The following is a 21,716-nucleotide window of genomic DNA, read 5'->3' on the forward strand; positions in this document are numbered from 1 at the left end:
GAGGATGTTTCCCCCTAGCTGGGGAGTCTAGAACTGGGGCTCACAGTCTCAGAATAAGGGGTCGGCCATTTAGGACTGAGATGAGGAGGAATTTCTTCACTCAGAGGGTGGTGAATCTTTGGAATTCTCTGCCAAAAAGGGCTGTGGAGGCTCAGTCGTTGAGTATACTCAAGACTGAGATCGATAGGCATTTTGGATATTAAGAGAATCAGGGGATATGGTGGGCAAGTGTTGACGTTGAAGATCAGCCATGATCTTGTTGAATGACGGAGCAGGCTCGAGAGGCAAAATGGCCTACTCCTGCTCCTATTTCTTATGTTCTCGTGTTCTAAGTCCCAAACTGGATTAGAACCAGAGAAGTTTACAACAACTTGCAACTTTACCACAGAAAAACGTCCCAAGGCCTTTCACAGGAGCGATTATCAAACAAAATTTGACACCGAGCCACATAAGGAGATATCAGGACAGGTGGCCAAAAGCTTGGTCAAAGAGGTAGATTTTAAGGAGCATCTTAAAGGAGGAGAGAGAGGCAGAGAGGTTTAGGGAGCGATTTTCAGAGCTTAGGGTCTTGACAGGTGAAGGCACGGCCACCAATGGTGGAAATCGGAGATGCTCGAGAGGGCAGGAGGCCATGTGACCTGCTGTGTGTTTCCACCATTTTCTGTTTTGATTTCAAATTTCGAGCGCTTGCTGTTACAGTATTTTGCTTTTTACGTGTCTTGTTGGACTAGACTGTTCAGGGATGATTGTCAGATAATGAAGCAGTCCATGCCTGAGGATGTAACGAACAGGATGGATAAAGGGGAACCAGTGGATGTGGTGTATTTGGACTTCCAGAAGGCATTTGACAAGGTGCCACATAAAAGGTTACTGCACAAGGTAAAAGTTCACGGGGTTGGGGGTAATATATTAGCATGAATAGAGGATTGGCTAACCAACAGAGAGTTGGGATAAATGGCTCATTCTCGGGTTGGCAACCAGTAACTAGTGGGGTGCCGCAGGGATCGGTGCTGGGACTCCAACTATTTACAATCTATATTAACGACTTGGAAGAAGGGACTGAGTGTAACGTAGCCAAGTTTGCTGATGATACAAAGATGAGAGGAAAAGCAATGTGTGAGGAGGACACAAAAAATCTGCAACAGGACATAGACAGGCTAAGTGAGTGGGCAAAAATTTGGCAGATGGGCAGATGGAGTATAATGTCGGAAAGTGTGAGGTCATGTACTTTGGCAGGAAAAAATCAAAGAGCAAGTTATTATTTAAATGGAGAAAGATTGCAAAGTGCCGCAGTACAGCGGGACCTGGGGGTACTTGTACATGAAACACAAAAGGATAGTATGCAGGTGCAGCAAGTGATCAGGAAGGCCAATGGTATCTTGGCCTTTATTGCAAAGGGGATGGAGTATAAAAGCAGGGAAAGTCTTGCTATAGGTATATAAGGTATTGGTGAGGCCACACCTGGAATACTGCGTGCAGTTTTGGTTTCCATATTTACGAAAGGATATACTTGCTGTGGAGGCAGTTCAGAGAAGGTTCACTAGGTTGATTCTGGGAATGAGGGGGGTGACTTATGAGCAAAGGTTGAGTAGGTTGGGCCTCTACTCATTGGAATTCAGAAGAATGAGAGGTGATCTTATTGAAATGTATAAGATTATGAGAGGGCTTGACAAGGTGGATGCACAGAGGATGCTTCCACTGAACTAGAACTAGAGGGCCGCCCATTTAAAACAAAGATGAGGAGGAATTTCTTCTCTCAGAGGATTGTAAATCTGTGGAATTCACCGCCTCAGTGAGCTGTGGAAGCTGGGACATTGAATAAATTTAAGACAGAAATAGACTTTCTTAAACGATAAGGGGATAAGGGGTTATGGGGAGCGGGCAGGGAAGTGGAGCTGAGTCCATGATTAGATCAGCCATGATCGTATTGAATGGCGGAGCAGGCTCGAGGGGCCGTATGGCCTACTCCTGCTCCTATTCCTTATGTTCTTATACAGCAAGTCCTGGACGACATTCAGGCAAATAACATTCGTGCCTCAAGTGCCAGGCAATGACCATCTCCAAAAAGTGAGTTTAACCACCTCCCCATGATATTCAATGGCATTACCATTGTCGCTGGGTCAAAATCCTGGAACTCCCTCAATAACAGCACTGTGGGAGCACCTTCACCACACGGACTGCAGCAGTTCAAGGCGGCGGCTCACCACCATCTTCTCGAGGGCAATTAATGATGGGCAAGAAATGCCAGCCTGGCCAGCGACACCCACATCTCATGAATAAATTTTAAAAAATGATAGTGGAAATCTGGGACTCTCTCCCCCAAAAAGCTGTTGAGGCTGGGGGGGGTCAATTGAAAATTTCACCACTGAGATTGATAGATTTTAGTTAAGCATAGGGTTACGGAACCAAGGCGGGTGGATAGTTAAGATACAGATCAGCCACGATCTAATTGAATGGCGGAGCAGACTTGAGCGGCTGAATGGCCTCCTCCTGTTCCTATGTTCCTTGCTGGACTAGAAACACACTGATCTCGGAAGTGGTCCTGGATATATTCTAAGAGGCATTTCCCGACCACGCGCACTATAGTTTAGCTCATCCAATATTATTGCCCTCTTGCTCTTACAGATCTGTTTAAACTGGCTGCAGATCTGCACCTCTGCCTGAGCTCTATCATTTGATGGTGGGTAATAGAACCAATGCCCCTTTTTCATTACTCTGTCCATTTGATTCTGTATCAACAACCCCCCCAGCCCCTGCCAAAAGACACTTTACAGTTCAGCGCTGTGATGGAATCCTTCAAGAATACTGACATGCGTTTCCCGCTAGACTCGCGGCTGGGAGGCTGCACAGCGCCCGCGCAGACGGTTCACCGTCTTTTAAATAGGAAAAACCACGCACGTGCGGTAATTTGAACGGACCGCGACGGCTCTTAAAGGGGTCATCCCCCCCCCCCCGCCCCCCAAAAAAATTAAAGGGAATTTTGCTGACACCCCACCACCCATTCGTTTCCTTCCCCCTCTCACTTGAAAATGTTACAAACGGGAATATTAAATTCCCGTCCCTGGTCAAACTTAAGGTATAGCTCCATTACAGATACTATATCCACCTCTTTCTGTGTGCATTAACGCTTCTAACTCATCTATTTGAGCTTAAATGCTTTGTGTGTATATATACCTAACTCCAGTTATTTGGAAAGTTGGCCCTTTTCTCTGATTTTCTCATTTGATCTTCTGACATCCTTTGCCCCGTCTGCAACAGAATTTTTATCTCGCTACCTCATGGCCTGCTTCTTTCCCTTTCTCCTCCAAATAGCATTTTCGCAATAATTATTTCAGCTCAGCCTCTGCGCCTATTCCAACAGCTTTATCAATGCTGCTCTCGCTCACTAAGTCTCAAAGCCAGACTTTCCCCTCCCCCCACCATGTTAGACTAAATCCCCCCCCCTCACCCCCACCCCTCTGTTCACCCTCTCCACAAGGACACTGGTGCTGTTTCGCTTGTAGTGGAGAACGCCCCCTCAATATAGGCCAGGATTGTCCAATATATTAGCCACATGCGGCTAATTGAGAACCAGATGAGGCTAAGCATGTGATCGCAATACTCATTCGGTTGAGCCTTTTTGTGCGTTTGGTGGTGAAATGCTAAGATGAAAAGCAGAGTATGCGAGCGATCGTTGAGCAGTTTACTTCATCAGTAACTGAATAGTGGGAGATGTTATGTAAATGAACACACATGAAGTATATTTATCTGAATTGGGGCTGTGTGTAAAGCATTTTCCACTAAAATTCCTTTCTTTAAAATTAGTGCATACGGCTTAAAAGAGTGTCTGGCTAGTCAGCAACATCTATCGGCAACACAGAGGCAGCTTACCCTTGTTGCACACATTTCTCCCTTGCCCCAAGAATGGGTTTTCCTCGCGTCGTGTCAGGGTCCGTTGTAGACTAATTGATGGAGATTGATTGCTCTGATTAGGTAACGACACCATTATCAGTCTATCTTGTGACTAACAGGAGGGTAGGAGGAAAACAAGATGGCCCTGGGTCTTCTCTCCTTTAACAATGAATGTGACCCATTCCGTCTCTATCTCCCTCTCCTGAACCTGTTCAGCTCACGGTGCGGGAAGCAATCTAGCGTTTTGACTCCTTAAACTCCCTCTGCAAGCCCTCAAACGTACGTCAAACCACATCATTCGTTCCAACATGGACCACTAACTTTAGCTGCTCTCTGTCCCTTCCCAGAGGTTTTTCCCAACCAGTTCCATGATGTCCTTCCATCCTGGAATGAAAGAGGCAAAATACCATTCCAGGCACCGCACCACAACTCGCTGACTCTAGAATGCCCCACTATTGACACTGGCCTATTCTTGTAGTTTAACCGCTTCTCCCCACCACAGGGTAAGACCCATGCTCCAAACCTTCCACTGTCCCCTTCTTATTTACCTTTATGGATGTACTTGCATGGATAGCACCGTGCATCCCCCCCACCTGTTTATGCATCAAACTTGAATGTGTTCCTCCAATTTTGGCCTCTTTCGTTGCTCCACCATCGGTGGCCGTGCCTTCAGCTGCCTGGGTCCCAAGTTCTGGAATTCCCTCCCTAAACCTCTCCGCCTTCTCCTCTAATTTTCTCCTTAAAACCTGCCTCTTTAACCAAGCTTTTGGTCACCTGCCCTAATATCTCATGATGTGGCTCGGTGTCAAAATGATAATTGCTCCTATGAAACGACTTGGGACGTTTTACTACGTTAAAGGCGCTATATAAATGCAGTTGACAGTACACTGCACTGTCGAAGGTGCCGTCTTTCAGATGAGACGTTAATCCGAGGCCCCCTCTACCCTCTCAGGTGGATGTAAAAGATCCCGCGGCCACTATTACGAAGAAGAGCAGGGGAGTTCTCCCCGGGGTCCTGGCCAACATTTCTCCCTCAATCAACATCACTAAAATAGATTATCTGATCATCTCATTGCTGTTTGTGGGAGCTTGCTGTGCACAAATTGACTGCCGCGTTTCTTACATTCATCATCATAGGCAGTCCCTCAAAATGAGGATGACTTACTTCCACACCAAAAAGGGATGAGTTCACAGGTGTTTCAATGAAGGATCTAATATTCCAGGTCCCGAACTACATGTTGAAGGGTGGAAGATGCCTGTGCGTGGATTTGTTTAACGTGGGGTGGCCGTTGCACACCAGCCATCACACGGGCTTGACAGAGCTAGGTCTTGGTCCAGTGGCAAGGGTTAACCAAGACGACTGGAGACCTGCTCTGCTGCACGGACCTATTGTGTGCACACATATTGCAGTGTGGGCTGGCCCGTGCTGCCCCTGGGCCCTGAACTCGCGCCTCTCCTGGGCCCCGATCACATCGCTCTACATTCTCTCGCCGCTCCTTCGCCCCGAGCTTGCTGCATCTGCCAACAGTGACCACACGTAATTGGCTATAAGCGCTGTGATGTCCGGTGGTCGTGAAAGGCGCTATAGAAATGCAAGCCTTATTTTTGTTTTCCCTTTGTTTCACCGGTGAAGGGGCAAGACCTGTCCCCAGCATATTCAACACCATAGCAACCCCTTTTCTTGCATTTCTCCTGTTTAACTTCACAGTAACTGGGTGAATGGGCATTAGTTACACATTGATTGCAGTGGATTAAGCCAGACAGCAGACGGCAGCTCTACACTGCGAGACTGACCTTTGCCAGATGTGCAACGTGCCTTCCACAATACCCACTGGGGACGGGGGGAATTGCTCTGGCTGTCAGTGCCGAAGATTGTAAACTCACTCTTTTTGAAAGCCTTCATGATATCGTGAGACATGGCAGCCAAAGTTATTTCTGCTAAGGACAAGCAGCAGCTTCCCTCAACTGAACACCGGGCGGGAACACTAAGCTCATCATCTTCTGTCCCCAACACCAAGTCCCATCCCCCTCATGCAAAGCTTCGATATCCTGTTCGACCCAGAGCGCTGTATCCAATCTGTCACCTGGACTGCTTAATTCCACCTCCTCAACAGTGTCTGTCCCAGTCTCCTCCATCGCCAAAATCCTTATTTACAAAAGGAGGAAAATTTCCCTCAGGGACAGAATGAGAGCGAGACTGAGGGTGAGTGAGTGAGAGAGCTCGAGAGCGAGAGAGAGCGTGTGAGAGTAACAGCAAGCATGAGAAAACGGGAGTGCGAGAGAACATGAGGGAGGGAGCGAGCGAGGTAACGATGGAGGGAGGGAGCGAGCGAGGGAACGATGGAGGGAGGGAGCGAGCGAGGGAACGATGGAGGGAGGCAGCGAGCGAGGGAACGATGGAGGGAGGCAGCGAGCGAGGGAACGATGGAGGGAGGCAGCGAGCGAGGGAACGATGGAGGGAGGGATCGAGCGAGGGAACGATGGAGGGAGGGATCGAGCGAGGGAACGATGGAGGGAGGGATCGAGCGAGGGAACGATGGAGGGAGGGAGCGAGCGAGGGAACGATGGAGGGAGGGAGCGAGCAAGCGAGGGAACGATGGAGGGAGGGAGCAAGCGAGGGAACGATGGAGGGAGGGAGGGAGCGAGCGAGGGAATGATGGAGGGAGGGAGCGAGCGAGGGAACGATGGAGGGAGGGAGGGAGGGAGGGAGCGAGCGAGGGAACGATGGAGGGAGGGAGGGAGCGAGCGAGGGAACGATGGAGGGAGGGAGCGAGCGAGGGAACGATGGAGGGAGGGAGCGAGCAAGGGAACGATGGAGGGAGGGAGCGAGCGAGCGAGGGAACGATGGAGGGAGGGAGCGATCGAGGGGACGATGGAGGGAGGGAGCGAGCGAGGGAACGATGGAGGGAGGGAGCGAGCGAGGGAACGATGGAGGGAGGGAGCGAGCGAGGGAACGATGGAGGGAGGGAGGGAGTGAGCGAGGGAACGATGGAGGGAGGAAGTAAGGGAGGGAACGATGGAGGGAGGGAGGGAGTGAGCGAGGGAACGATGGAGGGAGGAAGTAAGGGAGGGAGGATGAGAGAGGAGAGTGTGAGAGAGGGAGTGAGAGAGGGTCCACTCACCGGTGGTGCTGCAAGCCAACCGTATTTCTCTTCCAATCTGTTCATGGCTGAGTCGAAAGTGTTGAGCTGACTGTAGCGAAGGAGATTGTTGTCCAACAGATTAAACTGCCGCCTGGCGAAATGGTAACTCTGCTGGTTCCCTACCCTGGGGAAGTCCAGCCATTCAGGGTGTCCAAATTCATTGCCTGTAACAAGTAAAGGGAATGATCAAAGCTTGTGAAACTATTGCGGAACAATACATCACCTCGTCCTTACCCACGTAGCTGGCAGCGATCATCACACCCTGGTTCACCCGTTGGGCAGGACAGTTTCTGGCTGTTTCATGCCAGTGTCAGCTGTGGCTCAGTGGGCAGCACTCTTGCTTCTCACTCCAGGGACTTGAGCACACAATCTAGGCTGTGAAAAGTGGTGCAGAGATGTAATGATTTGTTTGTGTGGGAAGAGATGGGAGAGGGTGGGGCAGGAGCAGGCAGTGGGTGGAACAGAAGAGGGAAGAAGCGCACTATGGAGGAAGGCTGAGGGGGTAACGCTAGCCTGTCATTTCCTTACTGAAGCTGAACGGGCTGCTGCGTACGGACAGCACTTGCTGTTGTGGGTGGATTTCTTTAAAATGTCGACATATTTTGCACAGGTTCTGCTTATTATTCCGTACCTGTATATGGGTAACCTTTGAACCCGTCGAGCACATTAGCTGGACAAACTCGTTCCTCACACCTCTCCTAATCGTAGAGGGCGACCTAGTAATGTTCGATCAGGAAGGGAGGGGGGGAAGACACGGAATTGCAATTCCTAAACCCCACACACACCTCAACATTGATCTCCGTTTGCAATAAAGGTTTGATGAAGGAAGCCTCTTCGATGCCACAGGAACTGGAGGAGGTCATTCAGGCCCTCGAACCAGTTCTGCCATTCAATTTGGTCATGGCTGATCTGTATCTTAACTCCATTTATCTGCCTTGGTTCCAAATCAGTTAGTACCTTTTCCCAACAATAATCCATCCCTTTTTCTTCAGTGCTAATCCCACCATCTTCCCACTACAACACCTGGCCATGTCTCCGTTCCTGCTATTGGTTGCCTTCTGTGTAAAGGGATATCTCCCAATATTGGTCCTTAACCTGGCCTTAAGGCCCTGAGGCTGTGCCCCTCATCTCCACTCTCCCTCTCACTGTAATCTCCTCCAGCCCCACAACCCCCCCAAGATATCTGCGCTCCTCTAATTCTGCCCTCTTGACCATCCCGGATTATAATCGCTCCACCATTGGTGGCCGTGCCTTCTGTTGCCGAGGCCCCAAGCTCTGAAACTCCCTCCCTAAACCTCTCTATCCTCCTTCAAGATACTTAAAGCCTAGCTTTTTGGCCTTGTGCATGGAACACAAAACGTTAGTATGCAGGTACAGCAAGCAATCAGGAAGGCAAACAGAATGTTGGCTTTTATTGCAAGGGGGATAGAGTATAAAAGTAGAGAAGTCCTGCTACAATTGGTGAGGCCACACCTAGAGTACTGCATACAGTTTTGGTCACCTTATTTAAGGAAGGATATACTTGCATTGGGATTGGAGGCAGTTCAGAGAAGGTTCACTAGGTTGATTCCTGAGATGGGGTTGACTTATGAGGAAAGGTTGAGCAAGTTGAGCCGATATTCATTGGAGTTTAGAAGAATGAGAGGTGATCTTATTGAAACATATAAGATACTGAGGGGGCTCGACAAGGTGGATGCAGAGAGGATGGGCCCAAGTTTCCACAAGAAAAAAAACGGGCGCCCCTCCAAGCTGGGCGCCCGTTTTTCGCGCCTAAAAAAATCCTCGGTATTCTCCACCTACTTACAGGTCCTCTGGCCCTCGGCGCAGCCAGCACGAGCTGTGGGGGTGGGGCGGAGCCAGGTCCCGGCGCTGAAAACAGTGCACATGCGCGCTACAGTCGGCACGCAAGTGCAGTAGCTCCAGGCGCCGAACTGTGTGGGAGGGGCCCGAAGCACGCAGCCCCTAGCCCTGGCCCAATGGCCTCACTGAGGCTGCGTGAATAAAGCTCCTCCCACGGCCAGCTCCTGCTCCCCCCCCGACCAGACCCGACACCCGCTCCCCGCCCCCGCCGCCCCGACCCGACACCCGCTCCCCCCCCCCCGACCAGACCCGACACTCGCTCCCCCCCCCCCCTGCCTCCCGACCAGACCCGACACCCGCTCCCCACCCCCTCCCCCTGCCTCCGGACCAGACCCGACACTCGCTCCCCTCCCCCCCCACCCCCTGCCTCCCGACCAGACACTCGCTCCCCGCCCCCCCCCCCCCGACCAGACCCGACACTCGCTCCCCACCCCCTCCCCCCCTCTCCCTCCCTCCCCCCCTCCCCCCTCTCTCTCTCTCTCTCTCTCCCTCCCCCCCCTCTCTCTCTCTCCCTCCCTCCCCCCCTCTCCCTCCCTCCCCCCTCCCCTCTCTCTCTCTCTCTCTCTCTCCCTCTCCCTCTCTCCCTCCCTCCCTCCCTCCCTCCCCTCTCTCTCTCTCTCTCTCTCTCTCCCTCTCTCCCTCCCTCCCTCCCTCCCTCCCTCCCCTCTCTCTCTCTCCCTCTCCCTCCCCTCTCTCTCTCTCCCTCCCCTCTCTCCCTCCCGCTCAGCGGCACGAACGGCTGCAGAATTCTCCCTGGCTGAAGCACTTTCACACAGGTAGGAAGATGGTTTATTTAATCTTTTCTTTGCTTATAAATGTTTATTCAGGTTGGATTTATTTGTATAATATTTGTAGAAGTATAAATAAGGATTTATTGTCGAATTTAATGAGTTCCCTTCCCCCCCCCCCCTCCCCCCCACCTCGTTCTGGACGCCTAATTTGTAACCTGTGCCTGATTTTTTAATGTGTAGAACAGGTTTTTTCAGTTCTACAAAAATCTTCACTTGCTCCATTCTACTTTAGTTTGGAGTACGTTTTCACTGTGGAAACTTTCAAATCAGGCGTCAGTGGCCGGACACGCCCCCTTTTTGAAGAAAAAATTCTGTTCTAAACTAGAACTGTTCTACCTGACTAGAACTGCAGAAAAAAAAAAGTGGAGAATTGCGATTTCTAAAATAGTCCGTTCTCCACCAGTTGCTCCTAAAAATCAGGCGCGAATCATGTGGAAACTTGGGCCCGATGTTTCCACTCATGGGGAAATTTCGAACTAGGGGGCATAGTTTCAGAATAAGGGGCCGCCCATTTAAAACTGAGATGAGGATGAATTTCTTCTCTGAGGGTTGTAAATCTGTGGAATTCTCGGCCCCAGAGAGCTGGGGAGGCTGGTAATTGAATGTATTTTAGGCGGAGATAGACAGATTTTTGAACTATAAGGGAGTAAAGGGGTTATGGGGAGCGGGCAGGGAAGTGGAGCTGAGTCCATGATCAGATCAGCCATGATCTTATTAAATGGCGGAGCAGGCTCGAGGGACCTATTTCTTGTGTTCCTTTCAACAAAGGTTTTGGTCACCTGCTCTAATCTCCACTTATGTGGCTCATAATACTCCCGTGAAGCGCCTTGGGAGATTTCACAACGTTAAAGGCGCTATATAAATACAAGTTGTTGTTGCCCTGGCACATTTAAAAAGTATGGCCAGATTTACTTCCTTTCTGTCAACCATGGCTCAGTGGGCAGCACTCACTCTCTCGCCTCTGAGTCAGCAGGGTGGAGGTTCAAGCCCCGCTCTTGCGGCTTGAGCACAAAATCCAGGCTGACAATGAGAGTGCAGTACTGAGGGAGTGCCGCACTGTTGGAGGGGCAGTATTGAGGGAGTGCCGCACTGTCGGAGGGGCAGTACTGAGGGAGTGCCGCACTGTCAGAGGGGCAGTACTGAGAGAGTGCCGTACTGTTGGAGGGGCAGTCCTGAGGGAGCAGTACAGAGGGAGCGCTGCACTGTCAGAGGGGCAGTCCTGGGGGAGCAGTACTGAAGGAGTGCCGCACTGTCGGAGGGGCAGTACAGAGGGAGCACTGCACTGTCGGAGGGGCAGTACAGAGGGAGCACTGCACTGTCGGAGGGGCAGTACAGAGGGAGCACTGCACTGTCGGAGGGGCAGTACAGAGGGAGTGCCGCAATGTCGGAGGGGCAGTACTGAGGGAGCGCTGCACTGTCGGAGGGGCAGTACTGAGGGAGCGCCGCACTGTCGGAGGGGCAGTACTGAGGGAGTGCCGCACTGTCGGAGGGGCAGTACTGAGCGAGTGCCGCAGTTTTGGAGGGGCAGTACAGAGGGAGCACCGCACTGTCGGAGGGGCAGTACAGAGGGAGCACCGCACTGTCGGAGGGGCAGTACAGAGGGAGCACTGCACTGTCGGAGGGTCAGTACTGAGGGAGTGCCGCACTGTCGGAGGAGCGGTACTGAGGGAGTGCCGTACTGTTGGAGGGGCAGTCCTGAGGGAGCAGTACAGAGGGAGTGCTGCACTGTCGGAGGGGCAGTACTGAGGGAGTGCCGCACTGTCGGAGGAGCAGTACTGAGGGAGTGCCGTACTGTTGGAGGGGCAGTCCTGAGGGAGCAGTACAGAGGGAGTGCTGCACTGTCGGAGGGGCAGTACTGATGGAGCGCTGTACTGTCGGAGGAGCAGTACTGAGGGAGTGCCGCACTGTCGGAGGGGCAGTACTGATGGAGCGCTGTACTGTCGGAGGGGCAGTACTGAGGGAGTGCCGCACTGTTGGAGGGGCAATACTGAGGGAGTGCCGCACTGTCGGAGGGGCAATACTGAGGGAGTGCCGCACTGTCGGAGGGGCAATACTGAGGGAGTGCTGCAGTTTCGGAGGGGCAATACTGAGGGAGTGCCGCAGTTTCGGAGGGGCAGTACAGAGGGAGCGCCGCACTGTCGGAGGGGCAGTACAGAGGGAGCACTGCAGTCAGAGGTGCTGTCTTTTGGGTGAGATATTAAACTGAGGGCCCGTCTGCCTTCTCGGGTGGATGTAAAAGATCCCGCGGCACTATTTTAAAGAAGAGCAGGGGAATTTTCCCCAGTGTCCTGGCAATATTTATCCTTCAACACAACATCACTAAAACGGATTATTTAGTCATCACATTGCTGTTTGTGGGAGCTTGCTGTGCGCAAACTGGCTGCTGCATTTCCTACATTACAACAGTAACTACAATTCAAAAGGTGCTTCATCGACTGTAAAGCACTTTGGGACATCCTGAGGTCGTGAAAGGCGCTATAAAAATGCAAGTCTACTTTCTTTCTCTCACATGCCTCTGAAGTGTCTTTTCAAAGCTGAGCTTATGACGTTGATGCTCACAGCTCTTCCCTGACTGATCCCCTCTGTGCTGCCTGCAGGGCCCAGAGATCCCCCTTCTGTCACACTGCTCCGGACTGGCGTGTCCCGGGTACTGGCTGACAAGGGCACTCCTAGACCTTCTGAACTCCACTGATTTGGTAACATAGCCAGGCTCCTATTCATTTCTTCACTGACGTCGTGCACCGTTCCAACTGCCTTCACAATCAGAAGCAAGCGAGTTTGCAACTACCTTTCAGGGAATTCAGGAGAAGAGGGCCAAACTGTGGACTGAAACTTGTGTTTGTACCCGAGAGACTCGATTAGAATGAAATGCCAATACTCTTGCCTTTTGTGAGGAAGAGGTACTCTTGCTACTGGCTCATCGGGAGACTGGAGAGGTGATCTGCCTCCAGCAATGCTAAGCCACTTACAAAGGACATGTGATGAGGATCATGTGCGAGAAAGCACTCTACACCTCCCTAATCGCACTCCTGAGACAGCGAACTCAAGACGTGGGGCACAAGGGCATGAATCCACAGTCTATCACAGTGTGGCATGCTGTTTCCCAGCAAGGGTACAGCAACGTAGTTCAGAGACCACCAGTCCAAATCCCCCCATGGCACTAAGAATTTTGAATTCAGTTTAACAATTTTTTTTTTTAAAGTCGGTGTCAGTAAAAGTGCGCATGAAGCTGTCGGATTGGCGTATAAACCCAACTGATTCACTGATGTCCCTTTAGGGAAGGAAGCCTGCCGCCCTTACCCGGTCTGAGCCTATATATGTGTGACTCCAGCCCCCACACCAACCTGGTTGGTTCGTAACTCTCTTCTGAAGTGGCCTCAGTTTCAGGGAAATAGGGATGGGTAATAAATAGCGACCTGCCCATCGATGCCCACATCCCTGTCCGAGCGTAGGTGTTATGTATTTAACCCCTTGTAACCTGCATTACACCTGACCACCAGAGGGCCTACCTGTTGGAGTCCCAAGGAATCCCAGCATCCCTTGGGAGCACAGTATATAAGCAGGCCACCCACGAGGTACCTGCACTCTGGAACTACAATAAAGGAGCTTAGGTCACACTTGCTCATTACACACAGTACTCGGTCTGACCATTTATTATGAGTATAACAGTAGGGATGCCTAAAAAAATATGGTTAAGCGAACAAAACTGGGACGCGAATAATGCAGTTTTTACATGATTGTGCTAGAGCTGGAGACAAGGAGTCTCTTCAGGCTAAAACGTTTTGGTTTCCTGTGGATGGCACCGCATACAATCTCCTTGTTGCTAAGCAATTTAAGACTTTAACCTTGTTGATGTATTTTATGCACACTGCTAAGGTAGTGATTGAAGTTGTTTTTTGAGAACTGCTTGTGAAGGTAAGTAAAAGTCAAAGGAAGGAAGTTGGGGAAGTTAACGTAAATACGAAGCAGTTTGGTCGGTCATAAAGCAGGTAACGAGCAACTGAAGTGAGGCAGCTTTGGTTTGGGCCTCATGGTTGAAAGGTTACAGGGCTAGGCCTTGTATTAATTATCCCCGAGAGGATAGGGACATAAGAACACAAGAAATAGGAGCAGGAGTAGGCCATTCGGCCCCTCGAGCCTGCTCCGCCATTCAATAAGATCATGGCTGATCTGATCAAGGACTCAGCTCCACTTCCCTGCCCGCTCCCCATAACCCTTTACTCCCTTATCACAAAAATCTCTTTATCTCCACCTTAAATATAGTCAATGACCCAGCCTCCACAGCTCTCTGGGGCAGAGAATTCCATACATTTACAACACTCAGAAGAAATTCCTCCTCATCTCAGTTTTAAATGGGCGGCCCCTTATTCCAAGACTATGCCCCTTAGTTCTAGTTTCCCCGATGAGTGGAAATATTCTCTCTGCATCCACCTTGTCAAGCTCCCTCATTATCTTACATGTTTCGATAAGATCACCTCTCATTCTTCTGAACTCCAATGAGTGTAGACTCAGCCTACTCTTCATAGGTCAACCCCTTCATCGCCGGAATCAACCGAGTGAACCTTCTCTGAACAGCCTCCAATGCAAGTATATCCTTCCTTAAATACAGAGACCAAATCTGTATGCAGTACTCCAGGTGTGGCCTCACCAATACCCTGTACAGTTGGAGCAGGACTTCTCTGCTTTTATACTCTATCCCCTTTGCAATAAAAGCCAACATTCCATTTACCGGAGGGGATTAAATGTAGTATCTCCAAATTTGCGGATGACACTAAGTTGGGTGGCAGTGTGAGTTGCGAGGAGGATGCTATGAGGCTGCAGAGTGATTTCGATAGGTTAGGTGAGTGGGAAAATGCATGGCAGATGAAGTATAATGTGGATAAATGTGAGGTTATCCACTTTGGTGGTAAAAACAGAGAGACAGACTATTATCTGAATGGTGACAGATTAGGAAAAGGGAAGGTGCAACGAGACCTGGGTGTCATGGTACATCATTCATTGAAGGTTGGCATGCAGGTACAGCAGGCGGTTAAGAAAGCAAATGGCATGTTGGCCTTCATAGCGAGGGGATTGGAGTACAGGGGCAGGGAAGTGTTACTACAGTTGTACAGGGCCTTGGTGAGGCCACACCTTGAGTATTATGTACAGTTTTGGTCTCCTAACTTGAGGAAGGACATTCTTGCTATTGAGGGAGTGCAGCGAAGGTTCACCAGACTGATTCCCGGGATGGCGGGACTGACATATCAAGAAAGACTGGATCAACTGGGCTTGTATTCACTGGAGTTCAGAAGAATGAGAGGAGATTTCATAGAAACGTTTAAAATTCTGATGGGTTTAGACAGGTTAGATGCAGGAAGAATGTTCCCAATGTTGGGAAAGTCCAGAACCAGGGGTCACAGTCTAAGGATAAGGGGTAAGGCATTTAGGACCGAGATGAGGAGAAACTTCTTCACCCAGAGAGTGGTGAACCTGCGGAATTCTCTAGCACAGAAAGTTGTTGAGGCCAATTCACTAAATATATTCAAAAAGGAGTTCGATGTAGTCCTTACTACTAGGGGGATCAAGGTGTATGGCGACAAAGCAGGAATGGGGTACTGAGGTTGCATGTTCAGCCACGAACTCATTGAATGGCGGTGCAGGCTCGAAGGGCCGAATGGCCTACTCCTGCACCTATTTTCTATGTTTCTATGTTATCTTCCTGATTACTTGCTGTACATACATACTAACATTTTTATGCACAAGGATCCTCAGGTCCCTCTGCACTGCAACACTTTGCAATTTTTCTCCATTTAAATTATAATTTGTTTTTCTATTTTTTCTGCCAAAGTGGCCAACTTCACATTTTCCTACATTATACTCCATCTGCCAAATTTTTGCCCACTCACTTAGCCTGTCTATATCCCTTTGCAGATTTTTTGTGTCCTCCAATTTGCTTTCCTACCCATCTTTGTATCAACAGCAAACTTGGCTACATTACACTTCCAAGTCATAAATATAGATTGTAAATAGTTGAGGCCCCAACACCGATCCCTGCAGCATCAGACTAGTTACTGTTTGCCAACTGGAAAATGACCCATTTATCCCGAGATTCTGTTTTCTGTTAGTTAGCTAATCCTCAATTCATGCTAATATATTACCCCCGATTCCGTGAACTTTTATCTTGCGCAGTAACCTTTTATGTAGCACCTTATCAAATGCCTTCTGGAAATCCAAATACACCACATCCACTTTATCCACCCTGCTCGTTACATCCTCAAAGAACTCCAGCAAATTTGTCAAACATAATTTCCCTTTCATAAAACCATGTTGACTCTGCTTGATTGAATCATGCTTTCCCAAATGTCCCGCTACTGCCTCCTTAATAATGGACTTAAGCATTTTCCCAACGACAGATGTTAGGCTAACGGGACCAGAGGGATAAGACACAAATTCCAATGAAGTAACCCTGAGAAAGTATAAACAGGAAAGACATGTGGACAAGACATCATACATCTTTAAGGAAGGCTTTGTTTCAAGAATCGAGACAAAGTACGCGAAGCCCCATTGGGTACTGAGTTTTTAGGGGAACCTCTATAGGCCAAAAGGTCTGGTCAAGATCATATTTTAGGTCCACCCCTAAATGTAGAATAAAAGTAACCGCCTGAAGGGTGTTCTCATCGACGGTAGCAGAGAGAGCTATAGGCTCCAGACAAAAGGAAGAGAGGCCGCTCAGAGAACTGCCCACGTGTGCCAACTGTTTGTCCGATTGGATCAGTATCGGCTACTTGTCATGGTCGTATGTTTTTGCTGTAACTAATGTGTTATAGTCAGTCTTAAACTCCGATTAAGCACAATATACCCACCATATTGGTTTGCACCCGAACCTGATTATTTAAAGTGAGCAGAGACAGCCAGAAAGAGGTTATTTCTAACACACGAAAAAAAGAAATGAAATAGTAGTACACTGTGCAATCTGGCTTTTGTACCTGACTACAAGAAAAATGATATACTACTGAGAAATTATTGAGAAGGTCCTACATTTCACGAAGGCCTCAGAAACCACGCAGGTTGTATGGGGGAGAAGAAAAGACAACTTCATGAAGTAGCAGTCCTTCGACACGAACTAGAGTTTTAAAAGCTTGTAGGTTGGATGAAGAGAAGGTGGAGGGAGGTATGGAGCGGCTGTCCTTTTCTTCCCCCAGTGTGGCCTCAGAGATGGAAGGCATCACATTTACACATGAGCGGTTAAAGGAAATGTTGGCCTTCATTGCGAGAGGGATGGAGTACAAAAGCAGGGAGGTCCTTTGGCAACTGTACAGGGTATTGGTGAGACCGCACCTGGAGTACTGCGTGCAGTTTTGGTCACCTTACTTAAGGAAGGATATACTAGCTTTGGAGGGGGTACAGAGACGATTCACGAGGCTGATTCCGGAGATGAGGGGGTTAACTTATGATGATAGATTGAGTAGACTGTTGGAGTTCAGAAGGATGAGGGGTGATCTTATAGAAACATTTAAAATAATGAAAGGAATAGACAAGATAGAGGCAGAGAGGTTGTTTCCACTGGTCGGGGAGTCTAGAACTAGGGGGCACAGCCTCAAAATACGGGGGAGCCAATTTAAAACCGAGTTGAGAAGGAATTTCTTCTCCCAGAGGGTTGTGAATGTGTGGAATTCTCTGGCCAAGGAAGCAGTTGAGGCTAGCTCATGGAATGTATTCAAGTCACAAATAGATAGATTTTTAACCAATAAGGGAATTAAGGGTTATGGGGAGCGGGCGGGTAAGTGGAGCTCAGTCCACGGTCAGATCCGCCATGATCTTGTTAAATGGCGGAGCAGACTCGAGGGGCTAGATAGCCTACTCCTGTTCCTAATTCTTATGGTCTTATGTTCTTATGAAATCAAATGAAAGAACTTATGTTTATTGAGTGCCTGAAAGGACCTCAGGATGTCCCAAATCACTTTACTTTCGAAGTGTTATAATACATGATAAGTGGCAAGTAACATTCACGACACACAAGTGCCAGGCAATGACCCTGAACAACAGCGCACTCCAGATCACAACTCGCTGTGTAAAAAAAAATGTCTCCCCATCTCCCTTCTCGTTCTTTTGCCAATTAAAACAGTTTCTCCCTATGTAAGTTATGAAAATAAAAAATTATGAAAGTTACTGTGCCGGAATGCTGTTTCCCATGGACGGGGAGTCTAGAACCAGGAGTCACAGTCTCAGGATAAGGGGTCGGCCATTTAGGAGTGAAGGAGGAGGAATTTCTTCACTCAGAGGGTGGTGAATCTTTGGAATTCTCTGCCCCAGAGGCTCAGTCATTGAGTCATCATCATCATAGACAGTCCCTCAAATCGAGGATGACTTGCTTCCACATCAAGACGTTCACAGGTGTTTCAATGAAGGACCTAATATTCCAGGTCCCGAACAACATCCTGAAGGGTGGAAGATGCCTGTGTGTGGATTTTTTCAACGTGTGGTGGCCGTTGTACACCAGCCACCACACGGGCTTGACAGAGCTAGGTCTTGGTCCAGTGGCAAGGGTTAACTAAAACGACTGGAGACCAGCTGTGCTGCATGTCGTTGAGCATATTTACGACGGAGATAAATCGATTTTTGGACTCTAGGGGAATCAAGAGATATGAGGATCGGGCTGGAAAGTGGAGTTCAGGTTGATGATCAGCCATGATCTTATTGAATGGTGGAGCAGGCTCGATGGGCCACAGGGCCTACTCCTGCTCCTAATTCGGACAGTTTATAATCTTCTCACCAACAAAATCATATTTCTCACAGAATGCTTAAATATATCAACCATTACTTTTTTTTTAAATTTAAAAATGGGATAGTTGAGACCCAAAACGATACAGCTCTCAACATTCAGCAAGTGCGCCCGTTGGGTCGCAAAACTCGAGCAGAAAGTTTGGGAGGTTTAAAACTTGACCCGCAAAGAAAAAGAAATGTGAGAAAGTAGAAGCCAAGTGCAAGGAATTTGCAAAATACCATCAGCCAAGCAATTGGAGGAAGTTCAGAATCAACAGCAGCTTTAGAATGCCCAGCATCCTTCGGCAGAATATATAAGGCTATTGATTTCAGGACCTTATTGCAGTACGTGCAGATCAATAATGAAATATGGCTGGGAGGTTTGGGAAGCTACTGCACTGGAACAATTAACAAGTTGCTCTAGACTTGGAATGAGTACACGGATTCTCAAAGATAGCTTTCGAGCTTTTCGCCCAACATCTCCCCAAGGGGTGCGGGGGGAGAAGTAAGAGAACAGCCAAATGCAGCTTGGTAGAGCAAATTAAGGACCCAAACAAAGCACTCGAGCAAAGCAATGCAAGCGCTTTCAGACTGACATGATACCAGTTTGTTCCAATAGCTGCGATACTTATTGAGTAAACAATGTGCAGTATGAATATAATAAAGCATGGCCTGCACGGCGGGCTGGGAATGATTAAATGCTTGTCTAACCAGTCTTGTCAGTTAATTTTATACTCTTAAAATTGTCTCCTTCCCTCAGCAGTCGCTGTGAGGAACTCCAGGGTGTGAGAGGGGCACCTTTTCTGCAATCTTATCCAAGAATGGTGTCTGCCTGAAGCCAATAAAGTCTTGCCCTGCGCTATCTAACTCTTGGATCATAGAAATTTACAGGATGGACGGAGGCCATTTCGGCCCACCGTGTCTGCGCCGGCCGACAAAGAGCTATCCAGCCTAATCCCGCTTTCCAGCTCTTGGTCCGTAGCCCTGTAGGTTACGGCACTTCAAGTGCATATCCAAGTATCTTTTAAATGTGGTGAGGGTTTCTGCCTCTACCATCCTTCCAGGCAGAGAGTTCCAGACCCCCACCACCCTCTGGGTGAAGACATTTCCCCTCAAATCCCTTCTAAACCTACCAATTACTTTAAATCTACACCCCCTGGTTGTTGACCCCTCTGCTAAGGGAAACAGGTCCTTCTTATCCACTCTATCCAGGCCCCTCATAATTTTATACACCCTAGACAAACACATAAGTAAACTTAGACGAGAAAGAACACAGGGTGGATAGAAAGTGACCTACAAATCTTTGAAGGTGGCAGGACCAGTTGATCAGGTGGTTAAGAAAACATATGGGATCTTGGCTTGTAAATCGGGGCACTGAATTCAAGAACAAAAAGCCATGCTAAACCTCTCTCAATCACTACTTCGGCCTTAGCTGGAGTACTGTGTCCAATTCTGTGCTCCACATTTTAGGAAGGATGTCAAGACCATGGAGAGGGTGCAGAGGAGAATTAAGAAAATGGGAAAAGATCCGATGATTATTTCGAAGAAGAGCAAGGGAGTTCTCCACGGTGTCCTGGTCGACATATATCCCTCAAACAACATCACTAAAGCAGATTACCTGGTCATTATCACATTGCTGTTTGTGGGAGCTTGCTGTGCGTAAATTGGCCGCTGCGTTTCCCACATTACAACAGTGACAACACTTCAAAAGTACTTCATTGGCTGTAAACTGAGATGAGGAGGAATTTCGTCTCTCGGAGGGTCGGGAATCTTTGGAATTTTCTGCCCCAGAGAGCTTTGGAGGCCTGGTCATTGAATATATTTAAGGTGGAGATAGACAGGTTTTTGAACGATAAGGGTGTCAAAGGTAATACGGAATGGGCGGGGAAGTGGAGCTGAGTCCATGATCAGATCAGCCATCATCTTATTAAATGGCAGAGCAGGCTCGAGGGGCCATGAGGCCAACTCCTGCTCCTATTTCTTATGTTCTTATTAAAGCGCTTTGGGATGTTTTGAGCTTGTGAAAGGCGCTATATAAATGCAAGTTCTTTCGTTTTCCCAGGCCGTCATTACACAGGTTATCTCTCGAGCTGCTGCTGCTGTTAATCATCATTCAAAAAGCACCATGTCTTCCTACCATGGAAGAGGATAACAGATTCGCATTGCATTTCTCTGAGGTTATTTCTTCTGATGTGAGCTGTGCAGACGATTTGCATTGAGATATAACCTCGCCCCTCCCTATCTCTGTAAACTCCTCCTGCCACCGAGGTCTGAAGCTCTGGAATTCCCTTCCTAACCCTCTCTCCTCCTTCTAACCCATCTTGTTGACCAATCTTTTGGTTGCCTTCCCCAATATCTCCTTCTGCGGCTCGGTGTCAAATGTTGTATGCTAACACTGTGAAGCGCCTTGGGACATTTTACTACGTTAAAGGAGCTATATAAATGCAAGTTTTTGTTGTTGAACTGAGTAGTGTGTGGAAATGTATTCAGGCCACTGCACATTGGACTTCAACAAGCAGGGGAGGGAGGGAGGGAGGGAGGGGGAGAGAGAGAGGGAGAGAGACAGAGAAAGAGAAAGGGCAGAAAACGCTAGTGGGAGTTGTGTACAGACCATCAAACAGTAGTAGTGAGGTTGGGGACAGCATCAAACAAGAAATTAAGGATGCGGGCAATAAAGGTACAGCAGTTATCATGGGCGACTTTAATCTACATATAGATTGGGCTAACCAAACTGGTAGCACTATGGTGGAGGAGGATCTCCTGGGGTGTATTAGGGATGGTTTTCGAGACCAATATGTCGAGGAACCAACTAGAGGGCTGGCCATCCTAGATTGGGTGATGTGTAATGAGAAAGGACTAATTAGCAATCTAGTTGTGTGAGGCCCCTTGGGAAAGAGTGACTATAATAAGATAGAATTCTTTATTAAGATGGAGAGCGACACAGTTAATTCAGAAACTAGGGTCCTGAACTTAAGGAAAGTTAACTTCGATGGTAAGAGATGTGAATTGGCTAGAATAGACTGGCGAGTGATACTTAAAGGGTTGACGGTGGATAGGCAATGGCAAACATTTAAAGATCACATGGATGAACTTCAATAATTTGTACATCCCTGTCTGGAATAAAAATAAAACGGGGAAGGTGGCTCAACCATGGCTAACAAGGAAAATTAAGGATAGTGTTAAATCCAAGGAAGAGGCATATAAATTGGCCAGAAAAAGCAGCAAACCTGGGGACTGGGAGAATTTTATAATACAGCAGAGGATGACAAAGGGTTTAATTAGGAGGGGG

General features: G+C 48.6%; 1 protein-coding gene across 2 annotated transcripts in view; it reads right to left on the reverse strand.

Annotated features, from left to right (window-relative positions):
- The window catches only part of gbe1b (glucan (1,4-alpha-), branching enzyme 1b), a 641,317-nt gene that overhangs the window by 119,917 nt on the left and 499,684 nt on the right, over nt 1-21,716 (reverse strand). For both annotated transcript variants that reach the window (XM_070893260.1, XM_070893261.1), the window contains exon 13: nt 7,014-7,198. In XM_070893260.1, the coding sequence (XP_070749361.1) occupies nt 7,014-7,198 (185 nt within the window). The remainder of the gene's footprint in view (nt 1-7,013; nt 7,199-21,716) is intronic.

This window comes from Pristiophorus japonicus, chromosome 11 (genome assembly GCF_044704955.1).
Source record: "Pristiophorus japonicus isolate sPriJap1 chromosome 11, sPriJap1.hap1, whole genome shotgun sequence".
NCBI lineage: Eukaryota > Metazoa > Chordata > Chondrichthyes > Pristiophoridae > Pristiophorus > Pristiophorus japonicus.